General features: G+C 33.6%; 4 protein-coding genes across 5 annotated transcripts; 2 read left to right on the forward strand and 2 right to left on the reverse strand.

Annotated features, from left to right (window-relative positions):
- Positions 1-4528: 4528 nt before the first annotated feature.
- LOC122398438 (tudor domain-containing protein 7-like) lies at positions 4529-11515 on the reverse strand. The gene is made up of 17 exons (XM_043398285.1): positions 11345-11515; positions 9858-10005; positions 9333-9541; positions 9149-9258; positions 8960-9071; positions 8493-8834; positions 8187-8354; positions 7451-7801; positions 6978-7145; positions 6652-6903; positions 6324-6566; positions 5902-6252; positions 5603-5820; positions 5309-5522; positions 5102-5220; positions 4869-5020; positions 4529-4784 (listed from the first exon to the last, which is right to left on the reverse strand). Exons 2-17 carry the CDS (start codon positions 9937-9939, stop codon positions 4561-4563), a joined length of 3315 nt encoding a protein of 1104 aa, XP_043254220.1. The 5' UTR covers positions 9940-10005; positions 11345-11515; the 3' UTR covers positions 4529-4560.
- Positions 11516-15376: 3861 nt separating this feature from the next.
- On the reverse strand, positions 15377-19264 carry LOC122401037 (polyadenylate-binding protein 1). Its single transcript, XM_043402922.1, has 4 exons — positions 18739-19264; positions 17712-18022; positions 16681-17626; positions 15377-16059 (listed from the first exon to the last, which is right to left on the reverse strand). The coding sequence occupies exons 1-4, from the start codon at positions 18929-18931 to the stop codon at positions 15617-15619; spliced, it is 1893 nt and encodes a 630-aa protein (XP_043258857.1). The 5' UTR covers positions 18932-19264; the 3' UTR covers positions 15377-15616.
- A 550-nt stretch (positions 19265-19814) lies between these two features.
- LOC122404423 (cytochrome b-c1 complex subunit 7-like) lies at positions 19815-20715 on the forward strand. Its single transcript, XM_043408363.1, has 4 exons — positions 19815-19961; positions 20053-20103; positions 20275-20441; positions 20519-20715. Exons 1-4 carry the CDS (start codon positions 19937-19939, stop codon positions 20594-20596), a joined length of 321 nt encoding a protein of 106 aa, XP_043264298.1. The 5' UTR covers positions 19815-19936; the 3' UTR covers positions 20597-20715.
- Positions 20716-21496: 781 nt separating this feature from the next.
- On the forward strand, positions 21497-25368 carry LOC122404424 (sodium-dependent phosphate transporter 2). Of its 2 annotated transcripts, XM_043408366.1 has the most exons (7): positions 21497-21561; positions 21955-22500; positions 22621-23415; positions 23490-23696; positions 23771-23981; positions 24325-24971; positions 25036-25368. In XM_043408366.1, the coding sequence occupies exons 3-7, from the start codon at positions 23212-23214 to the stop codon at positions 25264-25266; spliced, it is 1500 nt and encodes a 499-aa protein (XP_043264301.1). In that variant the 5' UTR covers positions 21497-21561; positions 21955-22500; positions 22621-23211; the 3' UTR covers positions 25267-25368. The 2 variants fall into 2 exon arrangements, with proteins under 2 accessions (XP_043264301.1, XP_043264300.1); XM_043408365.1 differs by lacking the exon at positions 21497-21561 and having other exon boundaries at positions 21635-22079.
- The last annotated feature ends 70 nt before the right edge of the window (positions 25369-25438 follow it).

Here is a 25438-nt window from a genome sequence, read left to right on the forward strand (position 1 = left end):
AAAAATTTCAAATCGTTCTAAAAAAATTATTTCCGATTGCGGGGATCAATTATAATCATTTTTGGTGAATGGACATACCCCCGAATTCCTAACCATTTTCGAGAAAAAAATTCCTAACCGAAAATATAATTTCGGACTAGAAATATTCCCTAAAATCTCATGCGTATCTTTAAAACGTCATTACTTCCGAACGGATTGGACGATTTTAAAGTTTAAAAATGCAAACAACGCGTATTTTGATGAAGAATATGTAGAAATTTTGAAAAATTCCGATAAGTTGTTCCTTGACCCCGCAAAATGAGGAAAACCCCATAACAATGGTTCAATTTTCAAACAGCGATAACTCCTACATCAGTGAACATATTACAATGAAACTTTTTTCTGAGGTAGAGCTAATGGATACCTACAAAAAAGTACTAAACAACTTTTCCGTAGGACGTCGAACAAATTTATTAAAAATTAAAAACGAAGTTTTAAGAAAAATCAACATGTCTAAATTTTTTGGCTAAAATAAGAAATTTCCAATCGTTCTGAAAAAAATATTTTCTGTTGCGGGAGTCAATTACAATCATTTTTTATGGAGACACATACCCCCGAAATTCTACGCACTTTCGAGAAAAAAATTCTTTACCGAAAATATACTGTGTGGTCGGAAATGTTTCTATAACTTTTTAACGATGCCTCAATCAAGAAATCGATATTCTTGATTTTCGTCTTATTTTGGCCTCTAGAATCTCCCATTAAAATTTTTCCAGAGGTGACCGAACACCCTGTATATTTTCACGTATTTTGCTCTGCTAATTCCGTTTGTTGAATCAAATAATACAGCCTGAGATCGATATAGTTAGTCGAGCGTGTGGGTCGATTACCTGAAGTTTATTATAATGTCAATTATAAAACATATATACGCAAGTAACCATATTCAACAAAAGAAGCTTCAAGGAATATACTCATAATTTTCCAGATTTTTAATCGTCAGCGTTTCGACTTGAAATATTCAAAATCAGAATCTGAAAAAAAGAAAATTGAACACCGTTAATAATTTCGAAAACAAAAATTATTTTATCATCACTTGTACGACCTGTTTTTATTCAAATATAGGCAAAAGTCGTAATGTTCAACGTCGTTAAAACAAATTCAAACCACCAACGAAACAATAACCTAAACCCCTCCGGTTCCTCTAATTTTACGCAGTCTATGGCGTATTTCACGAAAATCCCTGACATCGAGCGCAACCGGTGGTCGATTCGTCACGGAACGGCCCTTCGACAATTTTCGTCTTCCATCGGAATTCAATCACCATCCGTCGGGTTCCTTTTTGTTCTATCGCTTACGAAAATTTGAATCGTTCGCAACAGTCAACTGCCTCCCCCTTCTCTTTCACTGTATACAATACTGTTCTGTTTACGTTTATCTCTTTTACAGACATGATCACTTATGCACAAACATTCGTCGATCGCAACGAGGAAACCGCGGTGACATGCTCTCCGCGTAAAAAAAGTATCGTTCGCGCGTGAAAACGAATCGTAGTCCCCCTCGATATTCGCAAAAAAATGCGTGTCCAACGACACATTGTCGACACGTACTCCCAGAGACTCTTATTTTTATGTAACCTGAACGCGAACGTGCTCACGATCACCGAGAAATGCATCTTTGATTTTCGGTTTAAATTCGCGATCAACGGTTCTCGATAGTTTCCGGAGGATTTGAAAATGTCCGTTACGAAACGTTCGCGGATACCGGGCACGAGCAACCGAGAGGAAAGATAAACACTGAATTACTCGACGATCCAAGGAAAGAATAGATTTACGCGTCGAGCGAAGTCACCGCGTTTCGTTTTTGCCTTACCTGTCGACTTCCGTCTACAGTTGGCAAGGATGAGCGAGCAACTCCGCGCGATTTGTTCGTTCCAGCATCAAGACCGCCTGCGGCGAACGAATATGGCGAGTGTTCCCGAAAATCGCGAGGGGGCATCAAACGCCAACGGTATAAAAAAAAAGAAATACAAACCGCGCGCCTTCTCTCGAGCGTGATCGGTTACCGTGTCGGTACCTGATCTTCGTACGAGTGAGTGTGATGTACTTGTCGCCGCGCGATGGCTCTCTTGACGTCAGACACCTTGGCTCCATCCCCTCTTTAACGCAACGGAAAAAGAAGGGATGATCGAGGAAACACGGAAAGCGATCGCGGACGCGTTACACGCCCGATATCGATACGCGATTGTTTTTGTGCGAACAATGGCAGCCGCGATCAAAGGGGATCCCCCTAAGTCCGTGATTTTGTCATTTCTGCGATCGATGTGTACAAACGAGACGTAACGTGTTTGCTGTGCCAATGTCCCTTTTAAAATACTTAACCTTCATCCGATACGCTTCTTGATATCATTGGTAATTTCGACGATGTATTCGAGGATCGATTATGTCGGAACAATATATCGAGATCGAATACAATCATTTCACCGATGAATATTTCTAATCTTATATTAATAAGTATTCATATATACACACATATTTGATATAGAATATTGTATACATGTGTACGTCACGTTACAGTTAAGATGTATTAATATAGCAATACATATATTGTATATTAATTATGATGTACAAAATTACTACGATACTCCATTTCTCTCTTATATTAATAAATATTCATATATACACACATATTTGATATAGAATATTGAATACATGTGTACGTCACGTTACAGTTAAGATGTATTAATATAGCAATACATATATTGCATATTAATTATGATTTACGTACAACATTACTACGATACTCCATTTTGTTATAACTTCGACAGGTACATTATTATCGAAAACATTTCGAATGATAGATATTTGAATTAATAAAACTATTAAGTACGTATTGTGCCCCATTTAAAATTTTCTATTGTCTTCCTTTTTATCAAGCTTACACCATATTGTTCTTTGCAACAGTTCAAATTGATTACCCTGTACTATTTAAGTTGATACATGCCAAAATATTATTTTATTTCTCAATTAATACAAATGTTATTGCAAACACAAGTACATAATATATCAACTTTCATGTTATATATAAAGTATTTCGAATTGTAATCCAAAATTGTATCGTCGTAATTATGTTTCAATAAACGTTTTTCTTTTTGACGATATCGATTGAATTAAATATAACCTATAAGGAATTAAAACTAACCAAATTTTTAATATATTCTGATACAAGTTTTAAAAATATACTTTTGATAAATGTAGATTAGATCAGTCCAGATCTTTAGAAGGGGAACATTCAATTTGTAAAATAATGGATATAACATATTTATGTAAACATTAGTATTTATTGGCACCTTTTATCAAGTTATCATTATCAAAAATAATATTTTACTGCAACATAACATTAAGTTACAATATTATCTTACCAATTTAACAAAATGGAAATACACCTCATCAGAAATTATAGTTCGTTAATGCATGCAATGTTACTTTACTGAAATATCGCATACATACGTGTTCAATCTAATGTAAATATTGAAAAAATAAAGTCACCTTCCTCGAATAAAAATGAACTTGTAGTACGAGAATTATAATGATTTTCGCACTACTTTAAAAATAAACTGTAAATTTTTAAAACGTACAACATACTGGATATAATGTCGCTAATTAAATATGATAAATTACTTCATCGATATGATAATAATAATAACGGTATAAATAGAGGATAAATTGCAATAAGAAGGAGATTCATATGAACTAACAAAACACTGTTTATCACATACAGAACGGATAGTTCTATGATCATTGGAATCTAGGATACGTACTACTTCTTAATATGATAACTTAGGAGAAGTATAGGTAGAAAACAAATAATAGTCGATAAACGTACATCGGATTAAACTAAAAATGGAATGCTCTCAATTTTCATCAAATCGTCTCCGTGATTTTCCATATACCACAGCCAGATCGTGTACAACCATACTGTTGTCTAATGGGTGACAAAATAATGTTATTAAATAACTAAATTCATACGAAAAAATAAAATACGTTAACAAAAATATATGAAAACCATAGATGCAGATACTCTATACCGCATAAGAAATTACTCTAAAAAATATATATGCTTATTAGATATATTTATGTATTTCTTAGAGTATGGATGAATAAATTATTATTCGAAGAAAAATAAAAAAGGAAGAAAACGATATCTAAAGGGCGTTGTAAATCTAGAAATTAAACAAATGTAAACAAGCACTCACGCACACTCACACATTCATGCACTTATTATGTGTATATGTACATCTTTACAGCTTTCCTCTAATCTTGTTTCGATTTCCAGTCATTGAAATGTGTGTTTTGCGAATACTAATGAGTAGAAAGGGTACTTTTTATATACAAGCTATTCTGATTAAGCATGGATCGCTAAAACCGTACAAAGTCCTTTTAGCACACGTATAAGAAAGAATTAAAGATAGCACGCGCGCCTCGTATCAACAATCAGAAATTCATTAAGCTGACTCTCGTGTTGCTCGTTATTTTTTCAAACACCGCGTATCCAAATATGCATTAGTATGTATATGCGGATAATTTAGTCAACGAATGTAGCTCGACCTTCTTCCACTAAAAGTCGATCGATATAAATGTCTTCGGTTGTATTTACATCTATCAACTTTAAGCCCAATATAGTATCAGCGGGAGAAAGTCCGTCAGAATTTGATTCAACGACTATCGATACAAAATTTTTCTCCACGACCAATTCTTGAAACCTTAAACTATCTTCGACGGACCAGTCAACGTGAGTTGGTTGAATGCCTGTTCAAATTGTTAATAAAACGTACAAAGTATTTGTCACGAGTTCAAGTTGAATTTAAATTAAAGAAGAAATCAATTACATACCAGCTAGCCTTGCTTTAATAGCTTGATACGGTAGTTCTAGGAACTGACTTTTCAAAGGTTGTAATTTACTTAACGGTAGTACCGACACGTCTCCAAAATCGCAAAAGTAAACGCTGACCGTGTCTTCTTTGATTATGCTTGAAATGCACACCCTTAAAAGTGATTAAAAATAGGTAAGAATTATCCATAATGTTCAATATATTAATAAGTTCATAAATTGTTTTTATGTATACCTGTACCAATGACCATCAATGTGTTTAGCCGCGTAAAGCGTTCCTTCTCTTACTGATTCTAAAGTTGGAGTAACACCTTTATACGATTGGCAAGCCTCTTGCAACTGAATCATCATTACCTAAACAACGAATAAATAAAAAATGAAATGTTTAACCACTGATAATTTTTTCTAACGTGGTACGTATCAAACTTGAAATAATAATTACCTCTAAAGAGCGCTTATCGTCGAATGGTTGAACGGTAAAGTTTCCGGGATGCGCCGCCATTGTCACATGCACGTCAAAATATTCGCCGATACCCGAGATTTTCGGTGGTTTTAAAGATTTTACAACTTCGCCTGCTTCAATTCCTGTGAATTTAAAATTCACGCGTTCTATGCGTTTCCTTGGTTTTATATTATTATTTCCATCACCCTGCGATCTGAAAATAATATGATTATTAATTAATTAAATATTATTAACACTGGTGTTTATATTCTGTTTATCTGTACATTTACATACTTCATAAGTTCGTCTTCAAGAGCCAAAGTATTATTGATAGAAACGAGCATATTACTTGGTTGAATTCGCTTAAACAATTCAACGACCTGTAAACCATTTTTAGAGGATACAAGTTTCATAAGAAGTGGCTCACCCTTCGGAGCGATTTCTGCAAGTTTGGTAACCATCTTTTCATTGAACATTGATTTATCAATGTTATGAAGAAGTACCTTTAATGCCTATTACACAAAAACCACACGTATTAATTTAAAATAAATTATACAAGAATTCCAAATGTCGTGAAATAGCTCTCCATTTACCTGAGCTGGATATTTTGCCAATACTTCGGATAACCTTTCCAAAGAAAGAAGATTACTCGTCGCCGTGATAACAGTCTTACCAAAATCAATTAAAAATGCCTTTAACTGATTGAAAGAGTTGCTAATTATTTTTCCTCTGTACCAGTTATTATTTACCGACACAAAGTACGTTTTATTAAAGTCAATTGTAGTCACGGTACAATTTTCCAGCTCCTCCGCGTTTAATCCAGTACATATTAGTCTATTCAATAGACAGACTAAGATCTTCATACTCCTGGATTGTACTTGCACAAAAATATCACCATTTTGATTTACGTGAGAAATAAATACTTCATATACATGTTGCTCCTCCTATAAACGACAAAAATTCCTTTTTATTAAATTCCTTCTTTGCATAGATCAACCGTTAAGCAAATACTTACACCGTCCAACTTAGGGGCAGTCACCGTATGCAAAATTTGTTTAGACAATTCTAAATTTACATTAATATCTTCTGGTCCGTGAGTATCATAAAATGTAACTGTCAAAAATGGTCCACTCTCATCTTTATCGCGATTGATTATTTCAACGAATAATGCACGATCGAGTAGAACCTTTTCAATTTGGCTCAGAATGCTGTCGCATTCGCTGAACTCTTCCAATCCGGATAGACACAATCTTAATGCCTGATATATTATTTAATAAAATATTTAGAATTTTCTACAATACACAAAAAGTTGATTCTTGATAAAAAAAATAACCTCATTATACCTGAGCAGGAAGCACACAGAACTTTCTGTCTAATACGTGTAATTTACTGTAATGGATACTATCTTCATCGCCATGGTCGATGAACAAAACTGTAGCAAGTCCGGTCACAGAATCATACTCCAGACAGCGAACTCTGTGCCACGAGTCGTCCTCAGAAACAGCATAGTAACTGCCAATTTCGATTGGTTTAACAGACTTGTGTATTCCATTATAGTGTTGAGCCATTTCAGTTGTCATTGCGTCAAATTGATCCTGCACATGAACCATAAAATAAATTTAAAGAGAAGGGAAAAAAGCATAAACATCATAGAAGGTATTTCACATACGCTGTACGAATCTCCTACAAGTCTTCCCCACACTTCGACAGTGCTTATAACACATGTAACAGACACAAGCAAGAAATCTTCCTCTGGTAATTGCAATTGTCCAGGTACAGATGGGCCAATTGGATGCAATTGTATTTTATCTGTTTTTAACGGACTGATATTTCGTATCTGAAAGAAAAATTTCTGGAGTGTGCTGAAATTGATAGTCTGAACCAGAGCTTTTTAAACTGTAGCTTGCGACTTGGACTAGGATCCAATCCTAGGGTCACAGAAAATTTTCTTTTGCAAGAGGAGGTTATGGATGAAAAAGTTGAAAAATCAGTAGCTCGAAAAAATTCCTCTTAAAAAACTATCTTTTGCTTTTATTAATAAGTAGTATACATATGCTTGTGTCGAGGCGTGTATAAAAATAGAAGTGTAATTCTCTGTATATTCATAATGTAATGTAAAATTTATGGAATGTATTGCTTTACCTTCTCTGGGGATGATACATATCGACGCAGAATTACTGAATTATCAGCACCTTTTTCTAAAACTATTGCTGGATACTCTTCGACAATTTTTTCCCAATCTCCTGGTAAAATTTCTTTGTATTGCTGTTTATAATATATAGGTACCTGATGCATGAAGATACCGTTAGGATGAGCGTCTACTATAAACAATATTCGAGATTTAATTACATCTCTGTTTTTAGTTTCGTTAAGTTTAAAGAATGATCCATATTTTTCAGTAAGATCAAGCAAGGCAAATGTTGCTGCAAGTTTCTGCGCTTCATCTTCAGAACGTGCTTCTTTCGGATAGCTTGAATATCCATGTGGACCAATCTAAAAGTACATTTTCATATCTACATCCGTTGTTAAATATTATCAATTTATACTGAAATACTGTATACAAAATTGCAGAAAAACGACAGAGCAAATGTTCATAATGGATCCAACAAATAAAAAGAACCGAGAAGTAGAGCGGAATATAACGGGAACGGTAAATATACTGAAATACAGAAAATACACAGTAACTGAAAAGTAGAATAGTTAAAACAGGGACTTGTCATCTGTTAGTGCGAGTGTAAACATTTGGTCCGCACCAAACAATATGGAGACAACATACAATTAAATCATTTTCAAGTAACGACCATATTCACCAATATTTCAATAAATATAATATTATCTATAAAATTCCAATACCAAATAGTATAATGTTATCGCTAACCTTAACTTGTGCGAACACAACTGGCTCTTTCATATTTATTATCGTTGTAGGACAAATTTGATACACTGGTGTTGGAAGATTTAATATACTAGATTTCCTTCTCAACTCCTCCCTTGGATCAAGAGATGGTAATTTTGGCACAATCTTGCTGGCATTATTTAATGGAATCTGAAACAAAATCATTTCTGTATATATACTATGTTCAACGAGTCGAGTCAGTGTAGATGAACAGAATTTTTAGTCAGGAATTGGACTGTATTAAAAGATGAGAGAAAATCTAACATAGATAAATTATATAATATTTACCAAATGATTCCTTGGAGGCTGTTGAAAATGTAATTGATTATCATCTGCTAAAACTTGTCCGGGCGAAAGGGGTGATAACACTTTTACATGTTGCGAAGGTGGCGAAATACTGGAGGGTAAATTAAGCAATGGAGGTATGTTAGAATTAACTTTGAGTCTTTCGCTAATATTTGAAGATTTTCCTTTAGGAAGAATTTCCATATTGTTGTTAACAGTCTTTGGTTTATGACTTATCACAGGCATCACCGCCTTTCCATTGTTCTTTACGTAAGAATCATCTCTAGGCTTATTAAAACTTTGGTTCGGTGGTAAAACGGAAGTTCTTTGTCTATCGTTCAGTCTCTGAAATAAATAATTTATACATATATCAGGAAAGCAATAGATTTCACTCAAGCAGCCTGAATTTCACGGTATACACGCATATATATATAACACAATTAAAATATATAAAATTTATGTCAACTTACTTTACTTGGGGAGCTTGGCGGTACTCCAAAATCAGATTGTATAAATCTTGGTTTATCGCTGTTCTGATAAATAGTAATTTTTGTTCCCATCGAGGGGACCGATGAATTTTGTCTAAATAAATACAAATTAATCTTTTATCACTTTTGTTATTTTATTTATAGTATTCTTATTTTGTAACTTGCATTTACCTTCCAATTACTTGCGAACACGAATTGTCGTTACCACTTCTTGCATTGCGTGGAGGATTTCTTCTAACCGCCATAGGTTGGCGATATGGAGTTGGCCTTCGAGCATTAACCTACAGTAATGTTTAAACGATTTAATTCCAAACAAATATAAAAAAAGAAGTAACAAAGTTGGACGATTATTTACCAATTTTTTCGATTTCTTAGAACCTGTTTTTTGTCGTGCAATTAATTTAGAAATATGTGCGGATTCTTCTGTGGCTATAGCTTCTACGTAACAATCTGCTCCTTTATTGGTAATTTTAATACCGGGAACAGTGTGCAAAAAAGCAACCAGACTTTGATGTCCAAACTTTCGAAACGGTATATTTTCATCGATAAGCAATTTATAATCTCCTGCAAAATAGTTAATGTAAATGTAAAAATAGTCATGCCGGAAGAATAAATAAATTTTCTATATTAGTTATATGTACAACAAAAACTATTAATTAAAATGATATTTGAAAAGAAGTTTTCTTTATGGTAAATTTATTATAACCATGATAGTTTGTTGGAAATTTAAAAAAATGTAATTTTTATTATTAGTATTTTAGTATTATATAAATACGGTATGAAATTAAAGTAAAATCTATATCAAAATAGAGATATTATAAATACTTTTTCAAATTATTTCATTTCAATGTATTAATTTATTATCAATTTAACTACTTACTACTTAAGTGGTCTATCTTGACACCGCCCTTTGAAGAAATGAGACATGCTCGTAAATTTTTTATTACTTCGTCTCTGTCCATCACCACTCTTTAGTGTGTTCGAAGAAAAGAATGTATGTATAAGTTGTAAATACAATAATTAAAAATCTGAAAATATTTATAACAAAAATAATTACAATTATAAGTAATAAATTTATATAATTCTTTCTATACAATAGACGCGTAAAACAGCATTTTACAAAACATTTTTCAAAACATACTCACGACTCTTAAACACGGTTGTATTATAATATCGAAGGTTATATTTTCACAAGAAAAAAAGGTCAAAATTTGGTTCCTTATAGCGCGTTAGAAAAATAATTGTTTTTTATAAATAAAAATATATTTAATTTCACGTATTACATCGAGCGACTTCGTGTGAAGTTTTGACAAAAGAGTATGATTCTTTGAAACATCGCTTCTGTATCTTACATTAGTATTCTAGCAATACCGGATGTGATCAAAAAAATAGAACGTGTATCAATAAACTAGTATTTGTCAACCGATTAATACATGTATATATATATTAACAACAATATAAGAAACGATAGTATCAGATTCGTATCCGAGAAAAATAGTAATTGGAACAATGCCGGCAAATGGCGATGAGATCGGTACTATAGGAATTGATAAAAAAAAATAAATGTCAAATAGTATTTCAATACGAAATTCCTTATCAAATGTCCTACAACATAAAAGCAACAGAATTTTTTATTTCGTTAAACTTTATGGAAAGAATATTTCAAGACTTCTATATTCACATTAGTTTTATAATCATTCAATACGTATAATTTAATATCTAGATTGTCATTTGCATGACAATTGCTAATGAACGCAATTCGGCAATATGAATGTTGCACATCGAAGGAACAAAGAGGAAATATTTCTTATAAAACACTAAACGTATTTAAACTTGAACATCCTTGTAATTTAAAATAGCATACACTTGTAAATATATTATTCATTGCTGCATTAATACCAGTTACAAGATGAAACGCGACGATTTAAACTACATATAATTGCTTGGTAGCGACATCGTTCAATTGCGTATTTTCATAGGAAAGGAAAAAATACCGAATTTAACAAATGATGCGAATATTATGAATTTTATTCCGCTAAAAGGGATACGCTGTTACTTTGACGTCATAAAAATTAATAAAACCAATTACAGTTCCCAATGACATGCAACGAGTACACAAACTCGAATTAAAAAAACCACTGGCAACAGCTGCATACCGAATTACGAGAAAGTAATGTACATTCTGCAGCAGATGATATCACGTATAGACGAACGAACAAATTCGAATTTATATTAAATATCTTTCGACGAGAGCCACAGAATAATTTTAAGGACGACGAAATTCTTCACAAAAAATTTAGGCCACAGTTATACGTGAACATATATACATATATATATATATATATATGTACGTTGAACCGAACATACCTTCTTTGTTAATAGTCGCGCACGTTAAATAAGTCACGATACTTTTGTTGTAACTTGATCACACTTTGCCACTTCATGCGAAATCTGACTCTTATTTGATAACAACTCGACTGATTCTAACATTCCCTCCAGTTTATCGTTCTCGAAGCCCTACTTCTCACTCCATAACACCTCTGCAGACCAACTGACGAACCTATCATCACTCGGACCGAACCCGAAGTAATATGGAATACCTCGCTCGTCCAATTAGATTCGTTCACCCTACTTTACTCTGCCATTGCAACGGACCAATCACCAGTCAGGGCTGAAAGCGCGGTATATTCAACGAACGTCAAGCATTTTACTAACAAGATCAGTTTGGTTCAAATATTTAAATTTGATAATTATGAAATTAGCGTCGATTGCTTGAATATTAAAACGCTTGTAATTCTAATTGAAAATATATGATACTAGACTAGTAATTAATTAAATTATAATTATTTTCGAAGCTATTATTAAAATTTATTAAGTAAAAATACTGATCACGTTCTTAATCTAATTGTTATTCAATAAACAATTATACACAAAAAAAATAATAAAATTAACAATAAGAACTAATAGAAATGTAATAATAGAAGTAAATAGTTGTTAATATATTTATATAATTTATCAAAATTGTATGTCTAAAATCGCGAAAATTGTTAATAATATTAATTATATTACATGTAATGCGAAATTTCCTATTAACCTATTAAACAAAAGATTATATCGTTGATAGATTTGTATTTACGCTTTATAAAGAACTACAGCTTGTACCGGTTTCTAGAATAAGCCTGTAAACGTATAAAGAACAATAATCGTAAAAGCAATAAATCGAGGCTTTCTTCTAAACTCTAACCTGGGATTTCATGTTTTCCCTGACACGTGTCGACCAGATGTGGACTTTTACAATGCACTTTAAAGCGAAGAAAAGAGCGTGCCGCTTGGAAAGGGTCCGCAAATCGCGACAAGACCGAGCAAGCTTAAAGCAAAACAGACACCGTCTGGTTTTTGTAACGTTGACCTGAAAACGGAGAAAGGATACTTTCCCCGTTGTCTGTTCGGAACGGCAAGTTATAAAAGTCAATCGACGTGTGGATTTGAAGGAGTTTCGATACTAGCGATATTTATTATTATAACATGTCGGTGCAAAATTGTTTAAAAAAATTTTTAATTTGAAAATCAGAAAAAATTTGGAATATAGTTCTATGTGTCTAGTACTATTACTTTTAAATTAAACGAATTAAAATTATTCGAAGTCAACGTTGCATCGTCTCGTCGTATTTAGGGCGAGGTAGCTATCTATAGCTTCTGCTGTACAGCCATCTTTAAATAGCAGTGCAAAATTTAAAAATCTGAGAACAGTTTAGAATGTAATCCTGTTTGTCATTTTTAATTAGTTAAATTAAGCTAAAATTAAGTCTTCGAAGATGATAATAATAACATGTATCGACAGATGAAAAATTATTTTGTAAAATGAAATGTATTGTCAGAAGTGTACGTGTTTGGACCGTGGGACCGTTGGCGCCGATAATGCTAGAGACTAAGCTAGAGTAGATATCGAGTGAGGTGTTTAGGTTTAAGCCGAGATACGTTCGTTGGGCTGCGACTCGAACGTGCCTTTTGTTTAGATCATTATGCAGATAGGAATAAGGAAGGTTCGTCGACTTTGATTGCAGGAACTGCACTCTGTATATTCTTTATGTTAAATAGTATAGTTTATATAGTTGCTCTGATCATCCTCGACAATCCTTACGGTATGAACAGCAAAAAATATTTAGTTCAGATCGTAATTATTCGTGGTTATAAAGTCTACCTGCAAAGGATAAGACGCGCCATATTTTGAAATTAATTTTACCGAATAGAAGCATAAACATCTTTAGAAAAGGCAATTATGGTCGAACAGATGCGGACTTTCGTCGACGCGGCCCTTAGAGGGGTAATAAACCTAAAAATGTAACAAAGGACGCTGTCTCTGAAATACAAAGGATGAAATTTTACTGCGGCCATGGGTACCAGCTTTTTCGACCATGTGAATGCCAGAATGTACCACCGAACTAGTTTCAACGAATTGAAGGCGAAATGAATGTAATAATTTTAAAAAATCTTGATTCAAAACTCGTTATATGTATGTATTCATTAATATCTGTATTTTAACGGTAATTATACTAATTCAATGTAAATTGAAAACTGGTCGTTTGCATTTTAAAACTTTAAAATCCTTCAATCCGTTCAGGAGTTATGATTTTTTATGTATACGCATGAAATTTCGGGGAAACATTTTTGGCCACACGTTATACCTTCGGTAAAGAATTTTTTTTCTCGAAAACGCGTAGGAATTTGGGGATATGTCTATTCACCAAAAATGATTGTAATTGATCCCCGCAACTGAAAATATTTTTTTTAATACGATTTGAAATTTTTTATTTTCGCCAAAAAATTAAGGCATCTACTCGAATTTTTTTCTCGAAAACGCGTGGGAATTCGGGGGTATGTCTATTCGCCAATAATGATTGTAATTGATCCCTACAACCGAAAATATTTTTTCCAGAACGATTTGAAATTTTTTATTTTCGCCAAAAAATTAGACATGTTGATTTTTCTTAAAACTTCGTTTTTAATTTTTAATAAATTTGTTTGACGTCCTACGGAAAAGTTGTTTAGTACTTTTTTGTAGGTACCCATGAGCTCTACTTCAGAAAAAAGTTTCATTGAAATATGTTCACTATTGTAGGAGTTATCGCTGTTTGAAAATTGAACCATTGTTATGGGGTTTCCCTCATTTTACGGGATCAAGGAACAACTTTTCGGAATTTTTCAAAATTTGTACATATTCTTCATCAAAATACGCGTTATTTGCATTTTGAAACATTAAAATCGTCCAATCCGTTCGGAAGTTATGACGTTTTAAAGATACGCATGAGATTTTAGGGAATATTTCTACCTGAAATTATATTTTCGGTAAGGAATTTTTTTCTCGGAAATGGTTAGGAATTCGGGGGTATGTCTATTCACCAAAAATGATTGTAACTAATTCCCCTAGCTAAAAATAATTTTTTTAGAACGACTTGAAATTTTTTATTTTCACCGAAAAATTTATACACTAACCCTGTTGATGTTTCTTAAAACTTCGTTTTTAATTTTTAATAAATTTGTTTGACGTCCTACGGAAAAGTTGTTTAGTACTTTTTTGTAGGTACCCATGAGCTCTACTTCAGAAAAAAGTTTCATTGTAATATGTTCACTAATGTAGGAGTTATCGCTGTTTGAAAATTGAACCATTGTTATGGGGTTTTTCTCATTTTGCGGGGTCAAGGAACAACTTATCGGAATTTTTCAAAATTTCTACATATTCTTCATCAAAATACGCGTTGTTTGCATTTTTAAACTTTAAAATCGTCCAATCCGTTCGGAAGTTATGACGTTTTAAAGATACGCATGAGATTTTAGGGAATATTCCTAGCCTGAAATTATATTTTCGGTAAGGAATTTTTTTCTCGGAAATGGTTAGGAATTCGTGGGTATGTCTATTCACCAAAAATGATTGCAATTGACTCCCGCAGTCAAAAATAATTTTTTTTAAACGATTTGAAATTTTTTATTTTCGCCAAAAAATTATGGCATCTACTCGAATTTTTTTCTCGAAAACGCGCAGGAATTCGGGGGTATGTCTATTCACCAATAATGATTGTAATTGACCCCCGCAAGCGAAAATAATTTTTTTAACACGAATTCCATTCAGCAATTATTCAATTAAAATTTATCCGTTTAACGTGAAATGTATAATGATTTTATTACTCAGATTGTGATTTTCATTGAACAAACAACGAATCAAACATTGTTTATTTTTCTATCAATTACTTAAAATTTATATCGAGACAAGAATTTTGTCAAATTCAATATAAGACACTTCCAGTAATTTATTTTACATATTTTAATTTCAGTCCAAAAATCCACAATATTAACATTCAGATTTCCGAATGTAACGATTAAGGTAGGAATAAAATCATTCAATACTTTTAAAGGAAAATTTATTATCATAAAACTTGATGAAAAACCCTTTCATGATCAATTATTAGTTTTCGAACAACAGTTGTTTCTGTCATTCTTGCACGTAGTAATCGCTTAAGCCATTGTAAAGCTTCAGAAGAAATTTCTTTAAATCAAGGATAATCGCAGAATGAAGAAGACAAAAAAATTAACATCATTAAGAACAATTAAGGAAGAATAAAATAATAGCCTAATATAAGATGTTTACTCTTTTTTAGAAGCCACAGCCTGTTTGGCCTGATGAGCCTGCAATACAGCTACGGCCTCCTCAACCTTGGCTTTCAGCGATTCGTTATGCTCCAACATGTGCAGGAGCTCCGAGTTGTCGATCTCCAACAACATTCCAGTTATTTTTCCAGTAAGTGCCGGATACATACACTGAATCAGTGGGAACAGACGCTCTCCCAACATTTGTTTCTGCTCTTGAGGCGGAGCAGCTGCCAGCATCGAGGCAGTTAATGGTTCCTGGCCTTGAATATGAACAGCTTGCTGAACAGGAGTAGGAGCAGGGATTGCCATTGCTTGTGGTGGATTACGCATGTTCGAAGTGTATTTGTAATTTGACGGACGGCTTTGAGCTGAAACTCCCACTGCTGGACCAGCCATGGAACGACTTTGCATATTTGCACCGCCCACCGCTTGTTGACCTGCAAATACAAATATAATTAACAAAAATTATTATCATTATCTTCAAACGGTTACATAACAATAAAAGTGATTGCAGTCGATGCTCGTGTTAAGAAATATCTTAATCGCTTTAGTCAAATCTAGTATTTTGCAGTTTAAATAAAACAGATGTTCTCTTCTTTCCCGAGGTGGACTGTTAGATGCGTAAGCTCAAGATTAAATTAAAACAATATTTATACAACTTTAAAACTACGTATAAGGTTCTGTAAGTATAGTTTTAATTTGATCTTAAGTTTACGTACGCATTTAATAGAGAGGTCGGCCTCACCATTTGGTTTTCGATTAACCTTGAAACGTTTTTAGTTTTTGGACATCAAGAACTTACTCTTGCGATCAACTTCTCGTCGTATAAAACATTTATACGAACAATAACATAAATATACAGTGGTTCCGCGTTAAATGTGCGTTACTCGAGACCAAAGAATCGCTTGAATTTTCACATTTAAGGCGGAAAAACTGTACGTTTTCAAACGTACTAAAGCAAGCTAGAATTAAAGAATGAAAAATGTCCCGCGTCAACGATAAGAAGAAGTTTGATTCAACCAAAGCGATCAAGGTATCGACGATTAAGTTATCATTACCAGTGATAGGTCTCGCGGATAAGGTATTTCGCATAGCACTAGCTTGAGCAGTAGGAGCACGTGGAGCTGCTCTAAATGGACCCTGCATCGTAGCGAAACCAGAACTTCCAGTTTGCGCATTGGGTCGTACTTGATTCGGTTGCGCCGGCCAGCGTGGTGTTGCACGTATCTGTGTCATCTGAGCAGGTCCGTAAAATCTTTGCGGCTGCGGTATAGTGGGAACGAAATAATTTCCAGCAGCACCAGGCTGGAAGATTTGGCCCATTTGTTGCATTCGCATGTTCGCCAAACGTTGCATGTATTGAGAAGCAAGATGCGCTTTACGATCTTCTTTACGCTGAGCTAGGGCGACATATAACGGTTTGGTAGCTATTATACGACCGTTCATCTCCGTAACAGCTTTGGTAGCTTCCTCGGGTGCCGAGAAACAGACGAATCCAAAACCTTTGCTACGCCCTTCCTCCATCATAACTTTAGCCGAGGTAATTGTCCCGAATTGTGAAAATTCTTTGCGCAATCGCTCGTCGTCTATGCTATCATCCAAGTTCTTTACATAAAGATTTACACCCTGATAACGATTTAATCGCTCTATCTTTAATTGCTCGAACTTTCTCTTCAATTCTTGTTGACGCTCCGCTTTCTTCTGCGCCCGTCCGACGTACATACACTTTCCTTCGGCAACCTCTTTTCCATTTAATTCGAACACTGCTTGTTCAGCAGCATCAGGATCTTCAAAAGCTACGAAACCAAAACCTCGTGATTTTCCGTCATCTTTAATCATTACTTTATGACTGGTGATGGTCCCATATTTTTCAAACATTTCTTTAAGTTTATCATCCGTCATATCTTCCCCAAAGTTCTTTACGTAAACATTGGTGAAAAGCTTGGCTTTTTCTCCCAATTCCTTTTCACGTTCTTTTCGAGGTATGAATTTACCAACGTATACCTTAAATATCAAATACATCTATATGAATATCATCGTAACGATAAAAAGAGAATTTTATATTTTTTACAACGATAAATAACATTACCTTTTTTCCATTTAGCAACATGCCATTGACTTTATCAATAGATTTATTTGCTGCTTCTTCGGTTTCAAAATGAACAAAACCATAACCTTTGGAAACACCAGATTCGTCTTGAGCCACTTTGCAACTAAGGATATTACCAAAAGCAGAGAATGTGTCGTACATTGCTTTATTGTCTATGTTTTTATCTAAATTTTTTATGAATACATTTCCAACGCCAGATTTTCGAAGAGAAGGATCACGTTGAGACCACATTATACGAATAGGCCGCCCCCTTATCATGTCAAAGTTCATGGTGTCCAGTGCACGTTCGGCTAAAATAAACCACAATACAAATTAGATTTAATTTTATAATTATCTTAATTAAATATTACTTTAAAATACGCCACCTGTAATTTATTCTATTATTGCGTTCCAAGTTGTACTAAAAGTTCCGCTACCCAGGCAAAATTTTAAATTTACACAAAGTAAAAGTGGAATAATTACCATAATTATTTTACATTTTTAAGATGCCCCTAATTTAAATATATCCTTCATAATCAATAATCTCAAGTTCATGGTATTAATACATACTTTAATCGACTGTAAATATCTTTGAAATATGCAAATAGAATAACAATAAGTTTTAGTTTCTCTCGCCTTTATTATCATTGCACCGGGCATTGTACATAATACGCGATAAACACGATTCATATTGAAAATCTATAAAATAATTGTTCAATTGTTTTCTATATATTATCGATACGCATCTGATATTACACGACACGATTTATCTTAAACGTCGATTATCAAATACAACCGGCACTGTCCAGATAACGAAATAAGAAACGATGGAAAAATACAAGGTATGACTCAACCAACCGTCACCACGATATTCTACTTTGTTCAAAGTAAAATTCAATATGGTGGCATCGTGCAATACGAAACACGTGTCACGCGCAGACAAACGATATGGCTAAGGATAAGATTTTCGAATAGTCCGCGGTATGTAGGTCAGAGAAATATTGAAATAAATAAGCGATATACTCACCATCAGCCGGTTGCTGAAAGTTGACATAAGCATAACCGAGCGAACGTCGTGTAATCATATCACGGCAGACGCGTATCGAGAGTACGGGCCCAGCCGATGAAAACTTCTCGAACAGCATCGCCTCGGTGATTTCAGAATGCAGGTCCCCCACGTAAAGCGAGACCATATGATAATTCGGAGCTCCCGGATTCATTTTTTTTAGTATTTCCACGTCGTGCAGCTTTCTATAGATCAAAATTCTCTGGTTTTTGGTTTCTCCCGTTTCTTCAATATGGCTTGCACTCTTCCGACCACGTTGCTTCTTCGTAACGCGATGATTACTATTTTTTTCCACACTTTACTTATGTTTCACGGTTTTCAGCTACGGTTTTACGATTTTTTTGTTTGTATTTTTTGGAATTTTTATATTTTTTTTGTTTTTTTTTATAGAAGAGTTATTTCACGAATGGAGGTGGGTTGTGTGACCTATTTTGTGGAAAAAGGAGACACAACCACACGTGAACACAACTCTACTCTTAATGAGGAAGAGGCATTGAAAGTAGTTCCCTCTGTGCTTATATACCAACCACTGAACGCATCCAACGCCAGAAAAATAGTTCCTATTGTAAAGCACAACGCCATCTATAAATGGATCTAGGGTATTCTTAACAGTCCTATGATGAAATATAATTCTTTATGTTCGTACATGTTATATCGTTACTCAAATTGTACTTTTAAAATTAATATAATCTATTTTTTTACATTGAACGTTGATGAATTTTAAATCATCGTAACAAATGTTGCCTTTAGTTTCTTAGGAATATTTCGTAATATTGCAACATGACGAACGTTCTGCGTTGCAGTTTAAATGTACACCGCATCAACTTGCGAATGCATCAAATAATAATAAATGTATCTTTACACATATAATACAGGTTTAAGTTACAGACCATAGCTAAGTAATCATGATATTAACATTTTTGTATATTCGCGAATTACAAATATAGTTCTTTACATATAAACTGATTCGTTTTACCATACAAAAATTATTATCTATAAAATGTATGTCTAGGGAATTCAACGAATTCGTATATGGACTCTAGCGGCTATATCTCAACTAACCAAGGTTAGAAAAAGTTACTATGATCGTACTGGTATAACGTGTAAGACTAAGTTTTATATAAATCCGTGTTAAATAAAGAAAAAGTGTAATATAGAAATGGCATTATTACGACGTTTAATTTGTAAGTAAATGATTAATAAATTTTTATTCGATTGTATATTCTAATGTATAATAGACTTTATTCTTATGTAATGGTATTATCTACTTTGCAGCAAGGGAGATGCAGGAAATGGCCTATAATTTGTCTGGATTTAATAAGTATGGTAAAGAAAGTTGACATGCCATGATATAAGCACTGTTAAAAATTAATAGAAATTAATTAAAAATTATATAATTATCAAAAGTTTTTTTTTTTAATTTGTAATGTAATACAGCTTTTGAAATTTGTAAGCTAGCATAGAATTATTAAAATCTTCAATTTTATGTGAATTTAGGTTTATTTAGAGATGATTTATTGCATGAAACGCCAGTGGTAATAGAAGCATTAAGACGTCTACCTGAACATTTAGTAGACGAACGTAATTTCCGTTTAATCAGATCCATGCAGTTGTGTTGTCAAAAGGTAGTTTTACCGCGAGAACAATGGACTAAATTGGACGAGGTAATTCAATAAAATTTACTAACAATACTCATTTAATATATTTATAATTTAAACATGGAATTTCTATTATTAAATAGGATATAATGTACCTTCAGCCATATATACAAGAAGTATTAAGGGAAAAGGAAGAGCAAGAAAGATGGAATGCGGAATAAAGTACAACTGTTTGGTAGTGAATTTATCTTATTTATAGTTTATAATCTAAAAATATTGATTTATATATATATACGTATACATAGATAAAGATGAAAATAAATTATACTTCTCGCTCGTACAAACTTTGTTGCTATCAAATGTATTACATGTAACTGTTGTAGTCAAATGTTTTACCTTAAAGTAAAAGATTCCTGTATGTTTAAATTACATTAATCGAGTTAAATATAAAATGATTCTATATATTTGATTATTACTTGCTAGCAATGTACAGTTATCTCGGAATGTAGTGATTATTTTTTAAAAAAATTCTAAACCGATGTTAATTTGTTTTAAGGGGGCTATATTTCGATCGATATAACTTTGTTTCAAGCGATGTTGCTTCTAAGATTCGAAAGTGACTTTCATCTTTTTTAAATGGAAGGATACATTTTTCATTGCCTTTTACAAATGATGATCATGCATTCTTAAAACACTAAACTGCAACAGAGTATTCCAGAAAATACTTATTAAAATTCGACCTTGAACAACTAAATTTATAAGCGTTGATATTATCTGTATAGTGACTAAAAACAGATGACAAAAGCTATATCGTTTCGTTGAGAAAAAAAACGAGCATCAAATTTGAAAAACAATTGCATATGAAACAAAATAATAAAACTATCTTCCTTGAAACGAACTAATTTTGATCCGAGGACACCCTATATATGCTTTCTTTATAATTTCGATTATACTATATATTTAATTTATTTATATAAATTATTATATAACAAACAGATCTGATTGTTTAATCATATAAATACGTACGAATTAATTGCTAAAAACTTTAGTTTCGTAAATTAAGTTATTGTAATCATTTAAGAGTATAATAAATGAGTGTTGCAGTTGAAGGCTTAAAACTGATGAAGATTCGTCTGGATGACCTTTTTGTTTAACGATATATGTAAGAGGAGGCATATGATTATTGGTAATTATGTTCGCATCAATTCGTAGCTCATTTAACACCCTTTATGCAATGACTTATTCATCAATCCCCCCACAAAGATCCGGCGCACAGTTGATGCGTAATACATTCTGCATAAACGCAATGACATTTAAAGGGAAATCCGCGTAGATACCGAAACGCTAGGGTAGCCGATCGATTGTTTATCGATTTGTAAATAAAACACGTCAGATTTATGCCGCAGTAAACCATTTTTGTATTATACGTATAAGATAGTTTCGCGGGCAAATGGCGGATCAATATCTCACCCCCACGCGGATCTGAGCGGCATCCCCCGGTTACAAAGATTTACGCAAATTAATTTCAGTTTCGTGAGTGAAAAACTAAATCACCATCTTTACCGTTATTTTCTCTCAGTGATCGTTGGATTGTTTTCTTGTATCATCGAGTCATCCAATGCGTATCTTACGTACAATTCTCAAAAGAAGAATCTTAATGCGTGACCTACACGGAAGATCGTGCGAAGAATGATGCAAAAAGTGGTAATGGGAGATTCGAATTAACAAAAATTTTTCTATAGAAATTTGATCGAATATGCTTGAAAGCTTTCTCCATTCTAGTAATATATTATTGCTTTGTATATAGTTCGCAATAGTGGTTCAGAATCGTTCCTAGTAAATTGTTGTGTCTCATAAGTACTTACAACTTATATCTTCGCAACGGGTTTCATTATTATTTCGTATTGCACAAGTAAAAATGTCTTAATGGTAAATCTGTTCAGGAATGTGAATTTTTACTGTGATTCGAACTGTCTCTGCGTAAAACGTGAAAGGGTAACACCATCCCTTCGGAATCGAGCGTGAGAAAATTGGTAAAATGGTTCGGTCTGATAATTAAATTTCGATCGTGGGTACCTCGTTTCTTAATTTCGATTCTAAAGACAATTATGATGTGCGTGCGAAGGTAATTGTTGAATCAAGTAGTCGCGTTGCTTTCGAGAAATTTTTTACTTTTTTATACGTCGACTACATCTGAAAGACATGTACGCTAAAATGTCAATGCACAAGTTTTGGTTAATTACAGATGCCGGAAAAACAGCGATCAGCGTGTTTCCAAACACGGAAAACGAGAAACAGCGATCAGCGTGTTTCTAAACACGGAAAACGCTGATAATCAGTCATTATAGAATCGAACATCATACTTTACACTTGACAAAAAATAATAAAATATTTAAAGAAAAAGTGTGTACAAAGTGACACTTTCGATGCTGACGAGCATATTGGTAACTGTATGTTGTTGTTAGAAAAAGATATAATGCTAAATATATCAGGTGCTGCGCCAAAATACTACCTCTGCTACATGTACAAAGTTACAAAATTGATTGTACTAGAAGTAAAATAAAGAAATAAATTACATATGTATACAAATTTACACAACACGTATATGAATTGAAACGTAAACAAAGAAATATATTCTGATGTATTGATATTTACATGTAAATGTATAACGGATTAAACCGGAAGTTCTTCCTAGATACATGTCGTCTGATTTAACAATGTATTACTCTTAAACGATATGGCGAGAGGATATTTTATAACATTGGTCATTTGACAAATGCATAAAAACAAAAGATATCTTAACAGCTCAAAAGGAACAAGTATTAACTGAATAAAAATGAGTGTACCGTACGATGAAAACTTGGTATGGATAGTAGTAGTCGGGTTTTTAGTGGCCTTTGTTTTGGCGTTTGGAATCGGAGCTAACGATGTCGCCAATAGTTTTGGAACAAGCGTCGGTGCTGGAGTACTTACAATATTTCAAGCTTGTATTTTAGCAACTATATTTGAAATTGCTGGAGCTGTACTCATTGGCTATAAGGTATCGCAAGAATGAATTTAATTGCATTTTATCTATCAAGATGTTCAAAGTAAATTAATCAATGACCCTTTTAGGTCTCCGACACGATGAGAAAAGGTATATTAGACGTTACGTTGTACGAAGGCTACGAAAAAGAATTAATGGTCGGAGCGTTGTCTAGTTTAGCTGGATCTGGTATCTGGCTTATACTAGCAACAGCGTTACGGTTACCTATTTCTGGAACACATTCCATTGTTGGTGCTACAGTTGGGTTTTCGCTTGTCTGTAAAGGTACTGCAGGGGTTAGTAGAAATCATTATCCTAATAACTTAAAAATAAATAAATACCGTTTCGCGATACAATGATACCGTTATAGGTGAAATGGATAGCTCTTGCAAATATAGCAGCATCTTGGTTCGCCAGTCCTGTACTTAGTGGAATTGTATCAGGTGCTATATTTTGGCTTCTAAGAAAATCTGTACTGCAATCTAGTAAGCCTTTAGAACAAGGTCTTCATATTCTCCCATTAGCGTATGGTCTCACTGTTGCCATTAATATTATATCAGTTGCACACGACGGACCTAAACGTAAATAAATTTCATAATTGTATCTTCTGGAGGAATGCCATCTTTATGGTCGAAAAAGATGCTGGTTACAGAATTACGGTACATATGTATAATAGAAGTACATAAATTTATTTATAAGAAGTACATAATAGAAATTTCTCTAATTCTAATAATGAATATTAGAATTGGAAACCAGCACGTTTAAAGCTTAAAGAGAACTATTTGAAATTAGACAGTATTCTTAAAATGTTATAAAAATATTGATCTTTTTTGCGAAACGATAAAGATGGTGTTCCTTTTAATGTATTTTTTGTATCAATTGCATTATTAAACTTAATGCTATGTATCTTGTATCTGTTTTCAGTTCTGAAGTTGGACAAAGTGCCATGGTGGGGCAGTTTACTAGCTGCGATAGGTTTTGGTTTGTTTTCAGCAACCGTTGTTTATTTATTTGTTGTGCCATGGCAAAGGAAAAGGATATTACTTTCACTTAATAGCAACGAAAAAGCAACAACAAAGTTTGGTACCTGTGATAAAAAAGAAACCACAGCATTATCTGTTATCTCAGAGGCCCCACATAGTAGTAGTAGCAGTAGTAGTAATGGTAATGCAAAAGAAGCGGCGCCAAAATTGCGCGGTAATAGCAGTGCTAGTCCTCTCTTAATAGTGGCAGGTTCGGACACAGAGGGTGTTCCGATTGAAACTGACCGGAAAAACGAAGAACCGCCAGAAATGTCTCAACTGTTCGCTTTCTTGCAAGTACTGACCGCTGCGTTTGGTAGTTTTGCGCATGGTGGTAATGATGTTAGTAACGCAATTGGACCACTTATTGCACTTTGGGCTGTATATGCAGATGGATCGGCCAGACAAGAAACAGAAACTCCATTGCTGATATTATTGTACGGTGGTCTAGGTATATCGACTGGTCTTTGGGTGTGGGGGCGTAGAGTTATACAGACTTTAGGACAAGACTTAGCACGTATTACACCAACAACTGGATTTACTATAGAGGTACACATATTTTACAAATATATAAAATATAAATAATGGAGGGTAATATTCTTGTTGATTGTAGGTAGGAGCAGCAGTGACAGTTTTGTTGGCAAGTAAGGCTGGTTTACCTGTGTCAACAACACATTGTAAAGTGGGATCAGTCGTCTGTGTGGGGTGGGCTTCGCGGGGTGGTGAGGGAGTTTCATGGAAATTATTTCGTAACATTGCGTTCGCATGGTTGATCACTGTACCAGTGGCTGGCTGCTTGTCTGCGGGATGTATGGCTGTTTTCAAAGAAATAATTAGTTTGTGATTTCACTGTCAGGGCAACTAAGAGTTCTAGTAAAAAACCATCCAATGTCGTCAATCGTTGTCAATAATTTATGCAGAAATAAATGATTAAATATTATTTCAATTAGTTCTTCTTTACCTGGTAATGATATAATTATTAAATTCTATTGTTCTTTTATAAATTAATGATAATA

Source organism: Colletes gigas, unplaced genomic scaffold, assembly GCF_013123115.1.
Source record: "Colletes gigas isolate AHSC1104 unplaced genomic scaffold, ASM1312311v1 Colletes_gigas_Sc00002, whole genome shotgun sequence".
Taxonomy (NCBI): domain Eukaryota; kingdom Metazoa; phylum Arthropoda; class Insecta; order Hymenoptera; family Colletidae; genus Colletes; species Colletes gigas.

Bases quoted from the DNA above. Each gene is read 5' to 3' on its own strand.
- LOC122401037 (XM_043402922.1), bottom strand. From the start codon at position 18,931: ATGAATCCGGGAGCTCCGAATTATCATATGGTCTCGCTTTACGTGGGG. The intron at 18,023-18,738 runs GTGAGTATATCG...GGTTTATTTTAG, and splicing joins CTTTCAGCAACCGGCTGATG to CCGAACGTGCACTGGACACC. The intron at 16,060-16,680 runs GTAATGATAACT...TTGTATTTGCAG, and splicing joins ATCCGCGAGACCTATCACTG to GTCAACAAGCGGTGGGCGGT.
- LOC122398438 (XM_043398285.1), bottom strand. From the start codon at position 9,939: ATGGACAGAGACGAAGTAATAAAAAATTTACGAGCATGTCTCATTTCT. The intron at 9,542-9,857 runs GTAAGTAGTTAA...ACTATTTTGCAG, and splicing joins CAAGATAGACCACTTAAGTA to GAGATTATAAATTGCTTATC. The intron at 6,904-6,977 runs GTATGTGAAATA...GTTCATGTGCAG, and splicing joins TTGTAGGAGATTCGTACAGC to GATCAATTTGACGCAATGAC.
- LOC122404424 (XM_043408366.1), top strand. From the start codon at position 23,212: ATGAGTGTACCGTACGATGAAAACTTGGTATGGATAGTAGTAGTCGGG. The intron at 23,416-23,489 runs GTATCGCAAGAA...TGACCCTTTTAG, and splicing joins CTGTACTCATTGGCTATAAG to GTCTCCGACACGATGAGAAA. The intron at 23,982-24,324 runs GTAAATAAATTT...ATCTGTTTTCAG, and splicing joins TGCACACGACGGACCTAAAC to TTCTGAAGTTGGACAAAGTG.
- LOC122404423 (XM_043408363.1), top strand. From the start codon at position 19,937: ATGGCATTATTACGACGTTTAATTT. The intron at 19,962-20,052 runs GTAAGTAAATGA...TCTACTTTGCAG, and splicing joins ATTATTACGACGTTTAATTT to CAAGGGAGATGCAGGAAATG. The intron at 20,104-20,274 runs GTAAAGAAAGTT...ATGTGAATTTAG, and splicing joins GTCTGGATTTAATAAGTATG to GTTTATTTAGAGATGATTTA.